At 37.0% G+C, this 21,148-nt stretch overlaps 1 protein-coding gene across 5 annotated transcripts in view; it reads left to right on the top strand.

Moving 5' to 3' along the window:
- Positions 1-21,148, top strand: part of LOC129575373 (ecdysone-induced protein 74EF) — a 93,308-nt gene extending 72,160 nt beyond the window's left edge. For all 5 annotated transcript variants that reach the window (XM_055458898.1, XM_055458894.1, XM_055458897.1 and 2 more), the window contains 4 exons: positions 9,636-9,799; positions 9,993-10,086; positions 12,728-12,937; positions 19,376-21,148. In XM_055458898.1, coding sequence (XP_055314873.1) covers positions 9,636-9,799; positions 9,993-10,086; positions 12,728-12,937; positions 19,376-19,905 — 998 coding nt within the window. In that variant the 3' untranslated portion in view covers positions 19,906-21,148. The remainder of the gene's footprint in view (positions 1-9,635; positions 9,800-9,992; positions 10,087-12,727; positions 12,938-19,375) is intronic.

Raw genomic sequence — 21,148 nt, forward strand, 5'->3', positions numbered from 1 at the left:
CAATTCAAATCAGTTCGTTCGATGACTCTTCCTGTATACTTTGCTACTGCTGCTTCTTTTGTTGTTTATTCAGTACTTTTTCTAGCAAAACTAGTCGAACTGTCTAATATTATCCATTCGTATGGTTCTTATAACGAGAAAAGAAACTCGAATTTGACATCAAATGTGAATAGAAGACGACAAAGACATCTTTATCGCCATTTCTTCTGAACTCGCGAATTATAACAACAATCGCCGAAGAAGGAAAAAAAAATCGGCGTTTGAAACCTTTGTGGCTGGAAAGTTTTCGATCACATCAAATTTATGACTTGTTTTATTTCCATGTTCGCAAATCGCAAGCGTATTTCCCGTCTTGATTTTGTTGATGATTTAGTTCATATTTCCACCTAAAGTCGAGTATTTAATTCAAACTCTTCACTTGAACTGGATAGATTCCGTTGTCATATCGATTTTGTTTGAGTGTCTGTGTGTGTCTATTTCATGTACGAAGAAACTCGAATACTAGAAATGACAGTGAGCGGAAATGGTAACACACTGGAACAAACAACAACAACAAATTCGGCGATGTGATATCGATAAATTGCGAAATGTTGTTTTGTCATCGAATTCGGCTGATTGAAAATTACACATTCAAATGGTAGCAGCAACAACAATAGCCACAAAAACCACGGCTGATTGTGACAGTCATTCTGATCCGTATCAAATGGCTGAAAATTGTCTTGAAAAATCGGTGGCATTTTCGGATAAATGAAGAAGGAAATGAAAATGTCGGCCATACGGTGAGCACCAGAATGGGAAACGTGAAAATATTGTTGCTAGTATCACAGGCCTGAACTGAAAATCGAACGCAAAGGTGTTGAGAGCGAAATAAAACAAACACACGGCTGTATGCACTTGTTTATATAAAAATTGTTCATTTAATTGATTACTGACTTACTCACTCTCTGAGCTAAAAGTCACCAAAAAGCAATAAAAAAAGGGTACATGTAATGAAAACGGTCGGTTGGTGCAACACATCGTGTGCGCTCGCGCCCATATGCATACATGAACAAAAATAGCGCATTTAACTACACTATAATAATAATAATAACAACAACAACAACAACAACAACAACAAAACTTACAAAAACAAAAATGAAAAAAAAGACGAGAGAAGAAAAAAAAATACGCAAATCGCATTGTACCATAAAATAAAATGCAAAATTCAGGACAAGGTCGAATTTGACCATATTTTCTGTCTCTCCCTCCCGTGTGCCGCGCTGGTTCGCTCTCACACTCGTTCGCTCCCTCTCGTTCATTCGCTGACTTGCACATACACTCAGCTGCGACAGGCAACATGATTCAGACGTGTATTCAACAGCAGCGCAACACACAAAGCACACAGCCAATAATAATAACTAGCAAGCCAACTAAAATGAAAAACGAGCGCGCGCGTACACACACACACGGAGAGCGAGAGATAGAGAGAGAAAACTAAGTGCTTAAAATGGTGTGGCTTTAATATGTAATGCATTCGAAATAGTATTGTATGTAGGCTACGAGTTCGGTTTTTGAGCACGTGAGCGCGAGCGCAACACGATACACTCAATGTATGCGCGCGCCTATGATATGATAGTTGTTCGATTGAAAGCAAAGAGAAGAGAAGAAAAACGCGCGCTTACTGAAAAACACAGACTCAAATCTCGGCTTCGCTTGAATGTGGTCGCACGATGAAAAAAAAAGCCCAGATAATTTCGTTTTCTATTTTACGTTTTTCCATTTTAATTTCATGATAACAAATGTACATTGAAACTTGCACTTTTATTTGAATACAATTCTTTTTTTTTCAACAAATGCGGTTTGTTCGTTCGTTTTCTTTTTGCTTGGCCTGCCTGAATGTATGTCTCTCTCGTTGTATATGTTTATATGACGATCATTGGCGCATTTCCTCTTACCGTACAACGACGAAAACGGGCGACCACATCATGTGAATAACGCAGCGCGCACGCGAGACAACGGCACCAATCGTTGTTACATTATGTTACAAGCAGTTGGGCAATGATTTCACCGTTAATTAAACGTCCCAAGTTTTGTGAGCTTCACAATTTTGATTGTGGCATGCCACGATTATGATGACGATGACGATGCTGATGATGAAAAAAGCGATCTCTCCGATTTGACATAATTTAATTTCCACAATCATATACTATCATAATATTTGTCTAAAATTACTATCATAAAATTTATGGTATGTGTATGTGTGTACGGAAAATACCGTTGACCTATTTTCACAAACACGGTTGCAAAAAATCTTTGAATTTATCGACATTATTTCATAATAATTGGGAATCGAAACGTTCGACCGAACCAATGAATGAATGAATGAATGAAAAACGAACATACTGAAAGATTACCGGAAATAAGAAAACATACACGATTTTGTCTTTGGCAACACTTTTGCCACACTAATTAATTCACATAAATGAAGCGCGCGCGCGAGAGAGAGACAGACAGAGAAGAAAAACAAATATAAAATTGTTGCCATTGTGATTGTAAATTGCTAAATGTGTTCGCAATTACAGCAATCGGAAATGGATCAATTAACCAGCATAATATGTTGTGCTGTTAGTGGTTCTTGTGTTTTGTGAACGGCTTGCGCTCTTCCCATAACCCATACGTGAGACAGCGTCAGTGTGCATTTTGGAGTGAGTGAGTAAAGTGCCCGCAAGCAGCAACACCACATAAACTGACATACACACACATATATATATATATACATATCGAACACCGACGCCACACCGAATGACGCACTTTCGCATTCTAATACAATTCCGACAATTGCGACGCATTCACCGCATTATCTCATTGTAAAATTTATTTGGGTAGCAGGAAATATGGATAATTTATGCATGTAACGATTCGATTACTATTTTAAATTGCAATGTAATATGACAATGAGCGAACGCGAGTGCGGGAGAGACAGACAGACACACTCACACACACACACACACACACAGAGAGAGAGAGAGAGAGAGAGAGAGAGAGAGAGAGAGACAGAGAGAGAGAGAGAGAGAGAGAGAGAGAGAGACAGAGAGAGAGAGAGAGAGAGAGAGAGCTAGTACTGGACGAAAATCAATAAAACACATTCAAAGACTTCTTCAGAAACTAGGTTATTGTGTCAAATGAGGTACTGCTTGTGTGTGCACTTTTTTCATTCTAATATTTGATAATCCATCCTTCGTGTGTCCTCGCAACAATACCATTTCCGTAAAAAGAAGAGAAAAAATACACAAATACATCAATTGTGTGCGGCCCCTAATAACAACACAGGAGAGAAAATTACTCTTCCATTTCCAATAAAATGAACCGAGTACTTTGCGTCTCTCACTCATCTCACAAAATCTTGAACTTCTGTGTCGCAGTGCAATTAGTCAGCTGCATTTAAATATTGCCGCTCACTCGTCCGCGATTGTCATTGGTCGTTGTTGGTCTAGTGCAGAAATCGAAGAGCACAAGCAATTGTGTATGTGATTACATATGAACAGTGAATATCAATCAAGGGTGCGTTCAGTCAATTGTAATATAATGCACACATTTTTCAATTGTGCCGCTTCGTTCTCTCTCTCTCTCTCTCTCTATCTCTCTATCTCTGTCTCTACTCAACTTATTTGCTGAACACTAGTCATCCATGACAATGACGCAGAATGAAGCTCTCTCATCTTCACGATGTATCTTTGCATTGCATTCGTGCTATAAATAAAAAAAAAACAAACCAGCTAAACATTAAATTTGAAATGCCGTTCGCTGCCTGCTTGCCTTCGGTTTTACTATCGCTTCAGCTGAGATTTCTCTATGTCGTATTCAATGTTTTATAGCTTTGAAATCAGCTCTCAAACAATCGCACGAATAAAATGCACCGTGAAACCAACCATCCATTTGAACGTGTTCGATGCGGAAAGTGAGTGGCTTGAGACTCTCCCCAAATGCACAAACCACGGTGCTGCTGCTGCTGCTGTTGCTGCAGCAGCAGCAGAAGAATTGAATTGCATTTGATGTTGCATACTGAGCGTTCACATTGTAGAAAATTTCGCTTTCTATCTTCTCTTTGCAAAACATAGCAATAGCAACGCAGCAACAGCACCAACGGCAGCGTCAGCACGGTGTTCAACGTGCTCTTTTTCAAGGGAAAGACATAGAAAATAAAAACAACGAAGTGAGTGAGACTCGTTTCCAGTGTATTAAATAGTTTCTTGAGCATTTAAAATCGAATGAAAGACGAAAAAAAAACGCGGTGTGTAATGACGTGCAATGTGTAACAAAATACACTAAAAAAAAGAAATGCATTTAATTTGAAAATCAAATGAAATATATAGCAGCAAGTGAACCGCGACAATACGATTTCATTTCCAATCTTTTCTTTTCTTCTCTTGTGCGCACTCACTTTTTCGCGAGAAATCCTATTTTTTTCTTTTTTGTTGCAATGAAAAGCAACGAAAAAATGGCAGCAAATTTTGCTTAATGGCAACGCGTAAAATTCTATGGAAGGCAATAAATCATTTCGATCAAAGTCCATGGCACATCACATCCTAATAATGAATTAATTGGTGTAGAAACCAATAATGAAATCATTCTGTTGATTGTGGCAGTCAGTGATGTGAGATAATAGAGAGAATTTGGCCCACTTGAAAATAATTTACCAAAAAATACTCACACACACATGAATTCCTATCAAGCAATAGAAGTCAATACGGTTATCAATTCATACATTCTCTTTTATTCGATTGTATTTTTAACCGTGACCAAGGACCCACTAATTTTCCACGCGTTTTCACAACAACAACAACAAAAATGCGTGCGTTTTTCTCTCTTTCTCTCTCTCTCTCTCTCTCTCTCTCTCTCTCTCTCTCTCTCTCTTCCTCTTCACGAATGCAGTATTTCATCTGCTCTTCGCATTCGTTTTCATTTTCATTAACATTTCCATTTTCACAATTACTGTGATAAAGCTGCAATAACGAAGAAAGAAAGGAAGACACAAGAAGAAAAAAAAGTGTAGCAACACATGTTTGTGCGCACGTATGCCAGCTGCACTCGATGTGTTTCACTATGATCATGCATACCCCGGTGCCATTTTTCACTTGCTTTTACTTTTTACAAACGCTATGATCACTTCTTCGTTTTCATTTGATTTCGTTTCGGAACCATTTGAAATTTCACTCGCCGTTATGCTGGGCTGGCTTAACAGTCGCCGATGCATCGATGCACGGCTACGGTTTTTATTGCGAAAAACAATTACGCATTGTCCTGGTTTCTGTGTGTAGTATTTTGTATTTCTCTTTTGCGCTCACACACAAACACATACACCATTTTCTGCAGTTCTGTTTCGCAAAGATACGAAAGAAAAACACATGAGCGAAAGAAATTTTTTTCCAATCTTGGAATCAATATATTTATCGTTAATATTATCATAAACGTTGGAGTTGTTTTTGTTTTGCTTCTTTTGCACTGAGTTTGTTTTGTTTGGCTCTCTATGCGTAATTACAATATGTGTTTTTCTTTTCTCTTATTCTTCTTCTTCTTTTTTTTGCTTTTCTTAACTTGCATCGCTTTGTGGATGTGATGAACATTAAGCCGAGGTGCAACCAAGAAAATCCACTGAAACAATGATTATATACCGCTCAACAGATTTCTCTAATGCCTATATTTAATACCACTCACTCTATCTATTTCAAACAGATTATCTCAATATTGTTACGAATTGTACGGTTTCATAAATGGAAAATGAAAAAAAAAACGAAACCGAATGCATCATTAAGTTAGCATTAACGATATGTTTGATCAAGCATTACAATTCTTTGAAAATTTATTTAATTGACAATCATTTTGTAAGCTTATTTGTTTCAAATTCGTACACAATTTATTTATTTGATGCAAATTTGTCCAATTTCCGAAGTTTTTTTTTCTCTCGATCAAATGTTTTAAACCCAAAAAAGCGGGTTCAATCAATGACCTATGGCTCTGATATTTCGGCTATGACTCATTGGCCTATGAAAGAGGAATAACTATTGTTCATTAAGTCCCGTATAAAAGTTTGCATTCTGCTTCTACCTTTGAACTCGTCTAAGAGCTGCGCAGTTTCTTTCAACATTTTCGCTGTAAATGAAAAAAATGCTAAATCAACCGCAGTGACATTTCATTCGCGAGTATTTTAGTCATTACGTGTGAAATTTGTAATTTAATTCACATTTGAATTGAATTCCGAAAGAAAAAAAATCCGCTGTTTTTCTCTTTATCTGTTGGTTGAGAACAAGAAGAAATCGACGACCGTATATTTTCCATGGTACGAATTCATGGTTTGTTTTTTTGTAGTCGATGTTGCGCGCTCGTTTGCGATTTACGGATATGCTGTTGCACACGAAGATAATATCTATTAGATATAGAGTCTTATAAGACCAATGCACTTTCACCAGTTAAAAGAGTATATAAGTGTGCTATGTGCAATAAAGTAATGTATTACATCTAACGCAGCACTATGGTGTATACGGTATTTGTCGTCGTCGTCGTTGTTGTCGCCGTTGGGGAGTTGTCGACGATATAATCCGGGTGAAAATCGTACTGTCAAAATAAACGAGAAAAAAAAACGAGCGAATACAACAAAGAAAAAAAAACCAACCGAGTCAATTTTGAATGCAGAAACCAAGAAAAAAAATGGGAATGTTCGATGAACACGAATAGAAGGGAATCAAGATTGTGCCATTTCCAACACTATTTTTCGTTTCCAAAAACGCGTGGTAATTAATATGATATAAGCCCTTAACGGCTTGGATGGGGTTGCTTGAAAATGGGAGAAAACTTTTAAATGATTTCCTTTTTTGGAAACAACAGCGACAAAAATAAAATTGTACATTTTATGAGGTGATTCAACTTTCTCGTTCGTTCGGGCGACCGAACTATTGAAACAATTAGCACAAATTATCATAAACTATTCCCGGGAAACGATATTCACCGGACTCTGCCGTCCTAATGCCATTCTAGATCAATTAGTTTTTGTGTGACATGTTGCGAGCGAGCGAAAGGCGAAAATGCTAACGCATGTTGTCTCGAAAATGTGTGCACATTTCTTTGGGGAACGGAAAATGCGAAACCGCAACTCTCTTTCACACTCTCTTCGTCACCCTACAAAGCAGCACGCGACGACAAAAGCAAAGGAACGGGCGGAAAATTGACAGCGCAAACAAAAACAACAACAGCAGCAGCAGTAGCAGCAGCAGCAGCAGCAGCAGCAGCAACAGCGCGGCAACAAAAACAATCCCCTCGCCTCATAAACATTTCACTTTCAATTTCATATAGCGTGCATCCATGTCACATACATGCAATTCATGTGGGAAGCTTTGACTACATGCACTTTTAGTCCATTGCCCACAATTATCTATGTATTAGCCACGATACACAGAGTCAAAGTGTGTGCTCGCTTCGTGTGAGAATGCGCGCGCGCGCCCGTGCGCTCATTCACTCCGTTCGCACTCGCTTCTCGGCTCTCACATTCTAGCGTTATTTACATTCGGGATCACATGCTAAATTGCATCACACTAAAGATATACGAGTAAGAATGAAACCAAAGCCCCAAAAATGACTTCGAAACGTGCCAATGTACATGTACATTTACATTCAAAGCTCGAGATTTTAGTGTGATATTGAAATAATAATAATAATAAGAGGAAGAAGAAGAAGAAGAAGAAGTAGAAGTAAAAGTAGAAAGAAAAAACAGACAACTCTTCGGATCTTATGTAATGAAAAGCGCACAGTGAGTGGAAATTGGCGTTTTTTTCTCCCATTTTCGTTCTTTGTGTGTTTCTCTGTCGTTTTTCTGGGCAAAGGTTATTGAAAGTCATCAGATGGATGCAAGGGTAGTGAATGAACGGAATCGAAATGCAAACAAATGAGCGAATGCGAGCGCTCATTCATTCGCCCGCACAAAATATGAGCGCGCGCGTGCTCGTGTGTGTTCGTGTGTACTTTTGTGATCCGAAACCCGTATTTGATTCCTTAAGCATATTAATGTACGCCGTGCATTAGTAAACGAAATAAAATATTATATACAAATCGTTTCGATGTTACCGTTGCATCTCGTCTACATAGCGTATTGTGTGTGTGTGAGTTATTTATCAAGCTTTACTTACCCGAAACAATATATTAATGCATTGAATTTGTCGAATATGTGCACATGCAACAGCAACAGCAAATGACTTTTGAAGGTGCGCCATAATATTTTATAGTTGTTGCATATTTCGATGTTGGTTGCTATCGCTTCGTTCCATCTGCACAATTTGACTTAAGCAAATTAATCACATACATTTTTTCTTCTTCTCTTGTTGTTTTTGTTGTCCCAACTCGAGCGCTTCAAACATTCAGTTCCATATTTCCGTTTCAGTTTCGTGAAACCGAGTTCCGTTCGAATGTTTTTTCTGCTTTGACCTTTTTCGACTGTTCGCTTCTGTTGACTTAAATAAAATTCGGTGGTTGGGATGAGTGCACGGAGGAGGCGACTACATTTAAGGGAAAGTTATCCCTGTTTACGTATACTTTTTTTTTTCGTTTGATATGGATATATCGAAATATGTATCGGAATAATTCACTCCTCTGGGTGAGATCACGAGAGAAATGCGCGCTCGAGAGTTCCGAGCATTGAACGAGAAGGCGCGCTGGAGAAATGTCTAGCCATATTGATCGAAATGGGTTGAGTGCAGCGTACCCATTTAAAAAGACGAGAGAGCGACCAAACGAAAGAACGACATACACTCCAAAAGAGAGAGAGAGAGAGAGAGAGAGAGAGAGAGAGAGAGAGAGAGAGAAAAACGTCCACAACACATATACATGCGCAATGGAGAGTAAAACACACTTTTGTCTCTCATTTCGCCGTTTATGTATCGCACGACATAATGTCACGAAATAACACGTCCTGAGTGTGAGAGCTGCTGCTGGGAAAACGTGGAAATGGGATACACATTTCTTCGATATGATCATGCCACTTACACGCTCCACAGCACATTGTTCGTCTCTTCAACACAATCACTTTTATTACCGAATAATTAAAACATTTTACTATGCAAATTATTAAAGAAAATTCAAACGTCAACTTTTTACATCGCTTCTTTATGGTCCCGTGGTTTTTGACTTTGATTTTTTTTTTGTGGGTGGGATAGCGATTATGACGGTACGAACAAACTCTATTCAATTTTCTTTAGTGAATTTCTACAAATATTTTCTATATTTGTCTAAGAAATACTATGAATCGTTCTATCTTAAGGAATTTTTTTTAATTATTTATAGAGCATATGTATTTGAACTAGTTGACCAAACTCCTCGAACCGTTTACGGAAATATATCGAAAATTTTAATTGAAGCATAGAAGAAAAGTCTATTCAAATTATAACTACATTTTAAAGGAAAAGAAATTCAGAAAGATTGGAATTTATTCAGAAAATGACCACTTTCCGAATCTTATAGTCCACCTTATGAGTCATTGTACTATTCCAAGAAGTACCTCATGCCGGAGTGAAGAAAATTACTTGATTTTAATTTAAATTCTTGAAATGCATTTCTTTTTTCATCAAATTCATCGTTGAATTAATTTCAAACAATTGCTTTTCTCGCTGCAGTTGATACAGAAATACCGATTATAAAGCACTCATCGAGTCCACCAGCGCTACCGACACACAACCAACCACAACAACTATCGCATCAAAACCAACAACAGACACATCATCAAACCCACCGGAATCATCTTCAAACATCCCATCATCACCAGCAACAACAAAAACAGGTCAGTGGCTCTTCGAAAATTCCATCTTTTTTTTGCATGCGATTTTCCAAAAACTTTTTTGACCCTAATAAAAAGTTAAAAACGAGCAAAAAATCGTATATTTATTTAATCGTAAACTTTGTGTGCAAAGTTTTCCAATGAATCGTACCAAAACTAAACGACCACAAACATTTTCATTCAATTTTTTCAATAGCAACAGCAACAGTTATCGCATCGACCATTGCTGCATAACTTATTAAGCGGAACGGCAACACCATATCACAGAAATTATTGTACATCGAGTACAGGTCAGTTTGAATTTGACAATAACTAATTTAAAGACTAGATAAGTAGACAAAAATGATCAAATGCTAAAAATGAACGGAAAAACTACAGAAAATGTAATTTAAAAATCAAAATTGGCGATTATCAAAACAAAAAATGCAAATATCAATCATCAAACGGATGAATAAACCGAGTGAATCGATTTCTGTTTCTAATTTAAGTCGGATCGTCCCTAAACAAAAATCGAAAATTGCGTTAACGGAAATTTTATAACGGAATTTTTGTTTCAAAAATTGTCTGTGTTGTGTCCTTTAACGCAATTTCATACAAATGTCGACGTTTAAAACACGTTATGAAAATCATTTGAAATGTGTGTCTCAATGTGTTCAGTTGTTTGTTTGTTTGTTTTTTGTTCAATAGACGACACCAGATTCTCTGTAGATTGATTGTAAAATTATTCGTGGATGCTGAAAAGTGAGATGAGCTCGCATCTTATTCACATACGTAGACAATAAGCAGTGTTAAGAATTTGAATTCGAATTTTCGGTTACCAAATTTGTTCGGGATGACCGATTTCCAGTTTTCATTAGTCTATAAAATCCCTTTGATCGACTTGAATTTGAATATTATACGATGTCGTGACGGCGGCACAAGAGATGAATTGCGCAAGATGTGTTAGATGTTCGTTGGTTCTGAACCGATGATCTCAAAGAACGACTCATCATTGAATCGTGTGAGTTTCTTTCAAGCGGTCAAGCCCTCAATGGATTCGTTTCAAAAAAGAAGCAACGAAAAAAACAGAAACCTGATGTTTCGTCCAAAGAACATCCATTAGATAACTAATGCAATGCTCAATGCTCTGGACAATGGAATGGATCGCACCTCATATTGTGGACTGATTATGTTAATCAGTTGAAAGGATAGTTCATGTCCAAATTTTTTTTTTCATTTATTCCTCGCTTCAAAGAGGAAACCAGTCTTGGGAGTGTTTTTTGTGTTTCGGGTTCTTTCTAAATCTCTCTCTCGATTTATTTCGGTTAAAATTTGACCATTGACAACAATTGTGCAATACCGGTAGAAACGAAATTTGTTCGGTCGACACGGAAGACCATTTGAAGAAAGAGGAAAAATAGACATGTGGACAATTGCAAACGATTTAGTCAAAACTGACGACGGCATTTGTCCATCCGTACACAATTCCAATTTATAGTGTACCAACTGGTCAAGCGATGATTCAATTTAAAGACATTACGAATGAGTATAGCAAAAAAAGGACATAGAGAAAGACAGAGAGGGAGAGAGCGCTTCCTTTAATAACCCCCTAAAAAACAACATCTCATTCTTTATTGCAATGAAAACACTCACCGAAGATTCAATTTTCAATTTGAAGAAACCGTTTTATTTTCAAATGAAATAAAAACAACCACCACAACGGAATTCTGTGGAATTATTGAAATGTGAATGAACAATTGGCGTTTTTTTTTTCATTACAATTGATAGAAATGTGTCAAACATTTTGTGATATTCACAAGAAAACTGAAGAAAACAAAACAAATTATTCAAAAAATCTAACTGCTTTTGATCTTTAAAAAAAAGAGTGAATTATTTATTTCTTCAAGAAGGAGTCAAAATACGATGAAAAAAATGTCATGAAATCAATCAATTTTGGCCTGAAAAATTTGTCTATCGAAAAAAAATCGCCTATAATTGAACTACCTGAAGAAATTCACTTTTCAACTTTTGATTATCCCAGTAATGTGTAACGTTTAAATTTTATGGGTCAAATAAGATTTTACCTTCTCTTCTCTTCCGCCGAATGAGTGTGTGTCTTCCGTCGCCTCTTCGCATATTAAATTTCGGTGATTTTTAATGTGTTAGGGGAACAACAGCGCAAGAGAGAAACAGTAAGAAAAAAAGGAGAGAACTCGTAATAATTTCTTGTTTATTTTCAAGGGTACGAAATTATTTACCCACTACACTAGACGGTGGTGTGTCTGTATGCGCGCCACATACCGGCTTTTGTAATGCACAAATTACACACGTAAATGTGGTGTGACCATTCCTAATGAAATGTTTCGACATAACGTACGCAACAAAAACGACAGTAGTCGTCGTCCGCATACGTTAAAAAGATAACGGCGTCTGATGATGCATCCATGGGAAACTAATTTATTCAAATTAATTCAATAAATTTTTTCGGTTCCTCTATTGACGACGATGACCAAAAAAAACGCAACCAGTCTGTCTACATCGTTTCGATTCCATTACATTTGGTCAGTTTTCGGGCATATGGTAAATGATTGACGAAAAAAAACGAACTAGAGAATTTGGCGGTACACATTTGGCGACTGTAAAATGCACATACAGACACGAAAATGAGTTAAATAACAAGTTTTCAGGAGATAAATGGAAAAGATTGAGGTTTTTTTTTGGTAGAATTGTTTCGGAACATAGTTTTCAATTTAAAATCCATACATCTTGAAAAGATCGACTCTGATTGTTGGACTATCTCTTACTCTTAAACAAACAAAATAGAATTGTATGAATCCATGAATTCCATTAGATGATTTGTTAATAAGTATTTTATTATCCAAACGAATTGTTTTTACAATGGCAAACAATGTGCGTGTTTTTTCTCGTTTTTCCTTTTGTCAACGCATGCAGGATCTCTACCACCAAGTCCAGCCGATAGTGGTGTGTCCGATGTGGATAGTTCGAGTTCGGGCGGTCAACCATGCAGCGAGGAACTGAAGGCACGATTAGGCTTGCAACCACATGTTGCACCACAAACAGTTCCTGGACCATTCCTCAATCCAAACTATTATCACAATCCAACGCAACTGCGAAATATTTGGAACAATCGCAATGTTCAATGTGAGTACACTCTCTCGACACAAATTTTTGACATTTTATCCGAAAACGAAAGCAAAGTGCTTGGCAATCGGTTAAAACTATTTATGAATTGGTTTTTTTTTCTTTCTCGTTCTGACCAATTTACCTCTGCCAAATGCATCCAAGCATCGAGTAATTCGAATAATTCTCTCAAATGGTTTTGAGTGTCGAATGTCCATTTCGATCACACACAAAACACATAAACACATTCACTCGCATTTTGAGTAGAGAAACCATACATTCAATCCATTCCATTCCACTAAGCTATCGGATAGGCTGCCGCACTGTGTGAATATTTGCTATCACATATCAAAGCGGCACTTTTTTCCGGGACTCATTTTTTTTACGTCACATCATAATTCTTCTTCATTTTTTTTAAATAAACCTATTTTTAGCAGCTAGTCGTCATCGAATCGAACGCGTTGTTCTCTGAATTGCTTCTCACTTGATAGATGGAAACACGTAGAAATCGGAATCGGAGCGTGTATAAAATGCGGAAAATTGATAATAACGCAAAATTTGAATCTCTCTCTCTCTCTCTCTCTCTCTCTCTCTCTCTCTCTCTCTCTCTCTCTCTCGTCACATTCGTGAGATGAATGCGTGTCTGCCGAGTTTTTCGTCAGAAACAAAAAAAAAGTGACTAACCACTCTCTATCATATGTAATGCTGTAAAAAAACTGTATCACCGAGACAGAGAGTGCGGTTGTTATCTTATTATTTGATTTTTTGTTTCATTTCATTCCATTATAGGTGTATTAAAATCAATATCACTGAAATTGTTTACTTGTCAAGTGGCAGTAAGCGGTTTTGTGCATGAGCGCGCGACGTGCGCTTTCGCTCGCGCACCCGATCTTGGTACAGTGATACCAATTTCTACGCATATGCCTTGACCATACACAACACATATTATTTTTATTTACTTCGTCTCGTTTCCTCTTCTCACTTCACTGGTTGCGCTGTGATTGTATTTTTCAGCCGAATTCTTTTGATATGTACACAACTCTTGTGTCTGATTTGTGTGTGTGTGTGTGTGTGTTGCTGTATGTGTGTATCAAATGCTCAATGCAATGCGTAATTTTCATATAAATGAAAAACGATGATGATGATGATGATTTTTTTTTTGGTTTTCGGCTTACACATTAGTTCAATTTATTTTGGCAAACAACAACTCAATTAAATTTGGTGCAATCAACTCGAAAAGCATACATAACATCACACCACACAAACTCAAATCTTGTGTGTCGATTTTCACTTTCATTTGAAATCGCGTGATCTTCTCGTTCGAGCCATTAAAACATCAAAACCGCATTTTTTTCTGCTACTACTGATACTGCTTCTGCTGCAATCTCATTCTTTTCTGTCAAGCGGAGAAAAAAAAATATCGTGTCTTTTCTTTCATCGGGTCTCATTCACTCTTATATGAAACAAATACCGTTTGGTGTTGCATTGAAAAATGGCACAGTATCATAAATTCAGATGTTATTTTTAATAACATTCGGGGTTTTTTTCTTTCACGCTGCGCGAATTTGCGATAGATCATTGCATAGATAACGTCAAAAATAGACAAGTATAGGAAAGAATTGTAAATGTTTTCAACAGCAGAAAGACTATTTAGAAAAGAATGTGTTGAGAATATCCCAAGACAGGGAAAAAAATATTGACTCCGACACACACATACAGATACAGACACTCAATCAATTCGTTTAAACAATAATAATAATAATGTGGAGAGAGAGAGAGAGAATGAGAGAGAATGAGGGAGATGAAAAGCAGTCCGGTGTATGCAAGTGGGCTTATAAGTCACGGTGATGATATGATACGGCTTTCATACACAGTGTCATTTATTCATATTTGAAAATGAAATCGAAAATGTGTTCATGAATACACGAAAAAAAATTGGTGTGCGCCTAATGCGCGCAACCGAAAGATACACAGACAAAATGATGTGTGCAAAGTTGCACTGTGTATGTGTCCGCGCTTGATAATTAAATGCTCACCACAACAACAACAACAACAAGAGACGAAGCGGTATTATACATACCTCGCGATTCGATTTCATTGCAAAGCAAGAAGAAGAAGAAAAAAGAACAGAGAACCGACAAATACCGATATTTGGTAATGCATACACTCGCACATCGCGACCTGTGCATAACTATGCATGTGATGAACGTTGTTATTCTTTTCGTGCTCTCGTCGCTGCATATACTTCATTTGATTTATATGTTGATATGCGATCAAGTACGCCAATTGTGTACGTGTATTCGTATTTCAACGTCAGTCCAAGTGCTTCAAATCACTTCAAGGAAGTTTTACCTTTTTTTTGCCACACAAAGTGCCACCGTTTGGTTTTTAGTCTTTTGCATTCGGTTGAAGTTGTATCAACAAATTTTATGTTGCATATGACAGAATCAAGCACTTAGAATGACGGTGCAATCGTTGGACATGAAAAAAATAACAACAACAACATCACCACCAAAGAGTCAATCTGTGTCGCAAACATGTATTTGGAAATCCCATACGATTCACACACAACCAGTTGTTATAACTATTCATTTGGTTTTTGCTCATTCGATGCGTTTTTAAATGGTTTCTGCTTTTTGTTACTTCTTTTCACATCATATTTTAACCTATATTCATTGGTTCGCACAAAAGCGCATATATGCGATATGCGTGTATGCACATCTCTCACTATCTATATATAAATATTATTTTTGTTTCTAAATATTTCCTTTTCGTCTTGGTATAAATATCTCTATATATACGTAAGTCTTGGTATAAATATCTCTATATATACGCTTAATTTATTAGCTAGTTGTATATTCGCATGTGTGATATTGCATGTTGATGCCCCGGTTCGGTTGTGTGTGTACAATTACACAGACACACATACCGTGTCACACCATGACAAGCGAACGCGAAAAATGTAAAAAAAAAATTAAGTGATGTGCTCACCACGATTGGCCTTCAAACAAGCATTTTTTGCATTAGAGTACATTCTCCTTTGGAATATATTTAGCTAAATGCAATAACAGCACAAAAATCGCAAGCGCGACTGAATGGACGGACGAACGAACGAGTGAGCGAGCGATTGAGTGAGTAAGCGAGCGCACACTCCACAAATTCGCCCAAACAACACACGAAATAATGAATATGCGACGGAGATAGAGATATAGGCGAATTGGAAATACGGCACAAACGACCAAAAAAAAGAAGAAAAAAAAGCAAATCCGGTAACGAAACAACACACCGATGGGCCGACAAAATCATGAACAAATATTACACCGAGAGATTCGCCTAAGCGAAAAACAATAAGAATAGTGAATGGATACTTTTATGTACATTATATATTTCATTTAATTTTTCCTCTTTTTCGCTCTCTCTCTCTCACTCACACTCTCTATCTCTTGCTGCGTCTCTCTGTTCATGATATTGTTAATGAGTGATGACACACTTTCTGTGTTCGCCTGCCGTTTATTAATATGTCCTATTATATTCAATTGCTTAGATGTTTAATCGCAAACGTTATTTTTATGAAAGTTATTTTTTTCTGTTCGGTTGTTTATTTTCGTTTGATATTTTATATTTTTCTGTTGTTCGTTGCGATTCTCCCAATGAAATTAATTAAAAAATTTGATATAAACGCCAACTGAGAGCTGCATATAATTACACACCGGATTGAAATACCTATGGCATTTTGTTACCACAGTCTGTCTCACTGAGATCACGACTTTTATCTCGCACAAAGCAGAAAAAAAATGGATTTTTTTCATACTTCCGCTGAATATTTTTATATTTCTCGCTGTAGGCGATGAGAGAATCTATACAACCTATAATTTTTGTGCACCTTTGATGTCTCGTTGCAATACAAAGAATAGTACAACTTTTTCCGCCACGTCCACACATGCATTGAATATCCGAAAAACAAATAAATATTGAATGAATGGCCAAAAACCAATTTTGATACGGAAAAATCCTTTAAAAAGAGAAGAAAACAAATTGAATAAGACGAATGTTTTTTCTTTCTACAAAATGAGATGGAGCCGATAAGAACACTTTCTCTCTCCTCCAAGAATTTATTTTACTTCCTGGTCGACATAATGAACAAAGACAAACATTTTTTCCATGAAATGTTTTTTTTTTCAATCCTGAAAAAGTTACGGAAATTTATTTTTGCTTCGATAACAACAAAAAAACCGATTCCTCTGATGCGAAAAAAAAACTTCATCCGTTCAAATTCCATGTTCATTTATCAAATCGCACTCGATTGAAGTGAAATTGAAAATAATCAATTTTCAAGTTGCAACGTTTGATTTGAAGCGAAGTAGAAGTAGAAGAAGAAGAAGGGAAAAGTAGAAGCCGGCCATAAAATAAAGCATAATTGCTGAGTAAAGCGATTCCGCCTAGGAAATGCTTGCATTCCTGTTTTTTTTTTAAATAAAATATATGTATATATGTATTGGGGCCCCGTCGCCCGTTTTCCGCGAACAGAATCGTTATTTCGCCGTTAACGTACATTTCGTTGCTTATATGATTCTCTCTGCTCTGTGGCTACCGCACCGCCTCTCGTCTTCTTTGCCGAGCGAGCGAGAGAGAGAGAGAGAGAGAGAGAGAGAGAGAGAGAGAGAGAGACTCTGGCTGTGTGTTCTTTTATAGAAATAAATTGCACTGAAGATAATGAATCTGATTCGAAAAATAAAATTAAATAACACTTGACTGCTCTCCGGTCGGTCACAAAAGGAAGTGATATTACTGCACACGAAAAAAAAACAACAACAACAACAAAAACGAAGAATAAAATGAAGAAGTCGAATGAAGCAAGTAGGCAAGCGAAAAAAAGCAAAGTTGTACAATGTTTGCCTATCAAATTGTTTATAATCTGCAAGCACGAATTTGACGAATATCAAATCGAATGCATGTGTGAGTGAATCTGTGGATCAAATGTGAATCGAACCCGTCGAAATACAGAAAACATACGCGTAAAAAAGAAGACGACGACTATAAGGATGTGATACGAGGAAAAATATGAAGAAAACGAATAGCAGCAGCAACAACAAAACCATACACCAGAAGAAGGAAAGAAGTGAAGAAAAAAAACACGAACACACAATATTCGCGCAGCGAAAAATAGAAACGTCATCGACAACACAACACTATCGAGCGCATCGTTTCGCGAGCCAAGCTATACGTATATAGTTAGAACAGCATACAGTGCGATTATATTTATTACGCATACATGCACACCAGGAATGCTTTATTACTGTAACCTCATCACAATCATTCGCCATTCCTCAAACCACATGTGCTAGTCTCGCGCTTTTTCGTTTTGTGTCCCTTTTTTTTATTTAATTTTCTTCTTCTATTTTTGCTTCGTTTTTGCGCTTTTATATTGAGTAATATATAGCATTTACGTTCTGCGTTGCTCGCTGTGTGCTCTTGTTGTTGCTGCTGCTGTGTGTTTTTTGTTCCTTCTTCTTCTGTTTTGTGTGCTTCTTCGGCTATATTATTTCGTGTATAGCTAAGCATATGTACACACAGAGAGCAGCCAAAGAACACAGAATATTTGTTGCATGATCAGTAAAAGTGGTCATCGACACATCGTCTTTGTACGTATTCTGAAGGTCACATTATAACAAACGGTATAGATGCACATAATGTATAACCAATGCACAGGCAAAAAAAAACAACAACACACACAGCAACGGCAGCAGCGCATACACTTCAATTCGAGCAGCGCGCATAACATTACGTGTGTACTGACTATGTTTATACACACAGTTCTCTCACGAGCTCGCGCGCGCAAAAAAACACACACGAGAAGCAGTAAAAGAATCATTAGCTAGGGCGCGATCGCAGGAAGAGAATTGAAAGAACGAAAATCGGGCGGTCGCATATAATCGCTTACATTATGAACATAGAACAGTGAAGGGAAAAAAAGCAGCAAAGAAAAACGAGAAACGATTTTTATGCGCGCTCCAACGCTCAATATATATTCACCGTTTTGTTTGGATGTCGCCGTTTGCTTTTCGTGTGCTTGACTCGTGGAAATTGCCCAATATTTTTGGTAAACGCCTCACGAAACATTCCGATCGAAGAAGAAATGAGCTAATTTCCACGAAAAATGTCACCTGATTTCATTTTTTCCTCCGTTTATAGATATGACAATTGTTTTTGCACATATGTGTTGAATTGAACCAATTGTGTTTTGGAATGAGTCATGATGCATTTGGCAGGCTGAGATGCAAATTATCGTTGGATATTGCTCATATTTAAGAGTGAAATTTTAAGCATTTCAGATTCAGAACCGAAAACTATCCAAATTTTTAATCAATAACCAAAAAAAAAAAAATTCAAACAAATTTAATTGATAATTTTCTTTTTCTTTTTTTCTTGCCATTTTCGATCCCGCCACCCACTGAACAGTGCCCGAAAATTATTATCCCCATTTGATAAACGGTGCTTACAATCCATCGCACTTTCAAACGCCATCACCAACGCGAAGTTTTCATCCACACAGTGTAATCCAAACACCAACATCCAGTGTTAACGATGATTTATCGTATATGATTGAGTTCGGTTTGCAGCCACGTCGAATAAAGAAGCAACGCAAGCCAAAAATCGAAATGGGTGTTAAACGGCGCAGCCGAGAAGGTTCTACAACGTATCTATGGGAATTTTTATTGAAATTACTGCAAGATCGTGAATATTGTCCACGTTTTATCAAATGGACGAATCGCGACAAAGGCGTCTTTAAATTGGTCGACTCAAAGGCCGTGTCCCGTTTATGGGGTATGCACAAAAACAAGCCGGATATGAATTATGAAACAATGGGACGAGCCCTACGATACTACTATCAACGTGGCATCCTGGCGAAAGTCGATGGCCAACGTTTAGTTTACCAGTTCGTTGACGTACCTAAAGATATAATCGAAATCGATTGTTCAAGCGCGTAAACCAAAAAAAAAGAAGAAGAAGAAGAAGGAAAACACAGAAAGAATAAGAAGAAAATCTTTGTTTTTTTTAAATTATTTTAAACATTTCAAACAAACAAGAAAAAAAAACAACAGCAACAACAACAAAAAATTGCATATACACAAATCTAAGTTACACATTGAGCTAAAGAAAAAACGAAAACACACAAATCAATGAATTTGCTCGGAATGTATGTATATAGAATATGAACAAAACAAAACTATTTGGCGCAAACGAAATGTTTGGAGATATCCCAAATTGAAAATGAACACAAAGAAGAAGAGAAATTTGTCTTTGCACTTTTTTTTTCGTGGTCACTGAAAACCGAAATTGATAACGTATAAAAAAAATTGTAATAGTTCTGGTTTACGAGCGCACCGGACTTCCTCAGATACTGCAAGCAAAATGACTTCTTTTTCGGGGCAATATCGGTCAGGAAACAGTGACTCTCTCTCTCTCTCCCTCTCTGGGTATGTGTTTTTCGATTTTCTAATTGAAATTCGCGCCACAAACCGCCGAACTACAGACAAAGTGTACAGTTGCTTTTCGATATTTTGGGCTGGGAAAAAGCAAAATCCGTTTCGATAATGAATCAAAAGCCTTGGCGCAGGCAATATTAACCAAGCCAAAAATCGAAAATCAACCGAAGCATTTCCGGGTTCGAGTGTTGAGTCCTTCGAAACGGAACGGAACAAAACCGAACGGACTGACTGAGTCAAGTGATTGTCTCCCAAATCACGCGTTCCGAATATAGATTCGTTACGTTCGATTCTCATTATCGAGGTAATCTTGCGTTAAGGAGCTAAACGTATTCTTTTTTTGTCTAACATTTTAATTCAATGTTTGAGAAGTCTGATGAAAAATAAATAAAATAAAGAATGAAAGAACAAAAAAAAAAAACTGAACTTGGGAATTTTCCGGTGAACAAAAAAAAAGAGTAATAATAATTAATACAAATAAACCCAAACGACACAACAAATAAAAATGTGCTTTATAATGGGGCATGTAGCGGTTGCATACAGCGTCAAAACCATCGAATCAAATCGGAAAAAAATAATGTTGATATGTTTAAATATACAACTTCATTACAGAAAGAAAAAGAACGAGAAGAAGAAGAAGAGAAGACGTGTAAAAGCATCTGTTGTGTGATTTCTCTTGATGTTTTTTAGATAATACAAAGGAAAAGTAAGAACAAGAAGTAAAAGTAGGAGACGATGATGATGA

The sequence above is a fragment of the Sitodiplosis mosellana genome, unplaced genomic scaffold (genome assembly GCF_009176505.1).
Source record: "Sitodiplosis mosellana isolate CC-2019 unplaced genomic scaffold, AAFC_SMos_1.0 Smas_scaffold_6166, whole genome shotgun sequence".
NCBI classification, from domain to species: domain Eukaryota; kingdom Metazoa; phylum Arthropoda; class Insecta; order Diptera; family Cecidomyiidae; genus Sitodiplosis; species Sitodiplosis mosellana.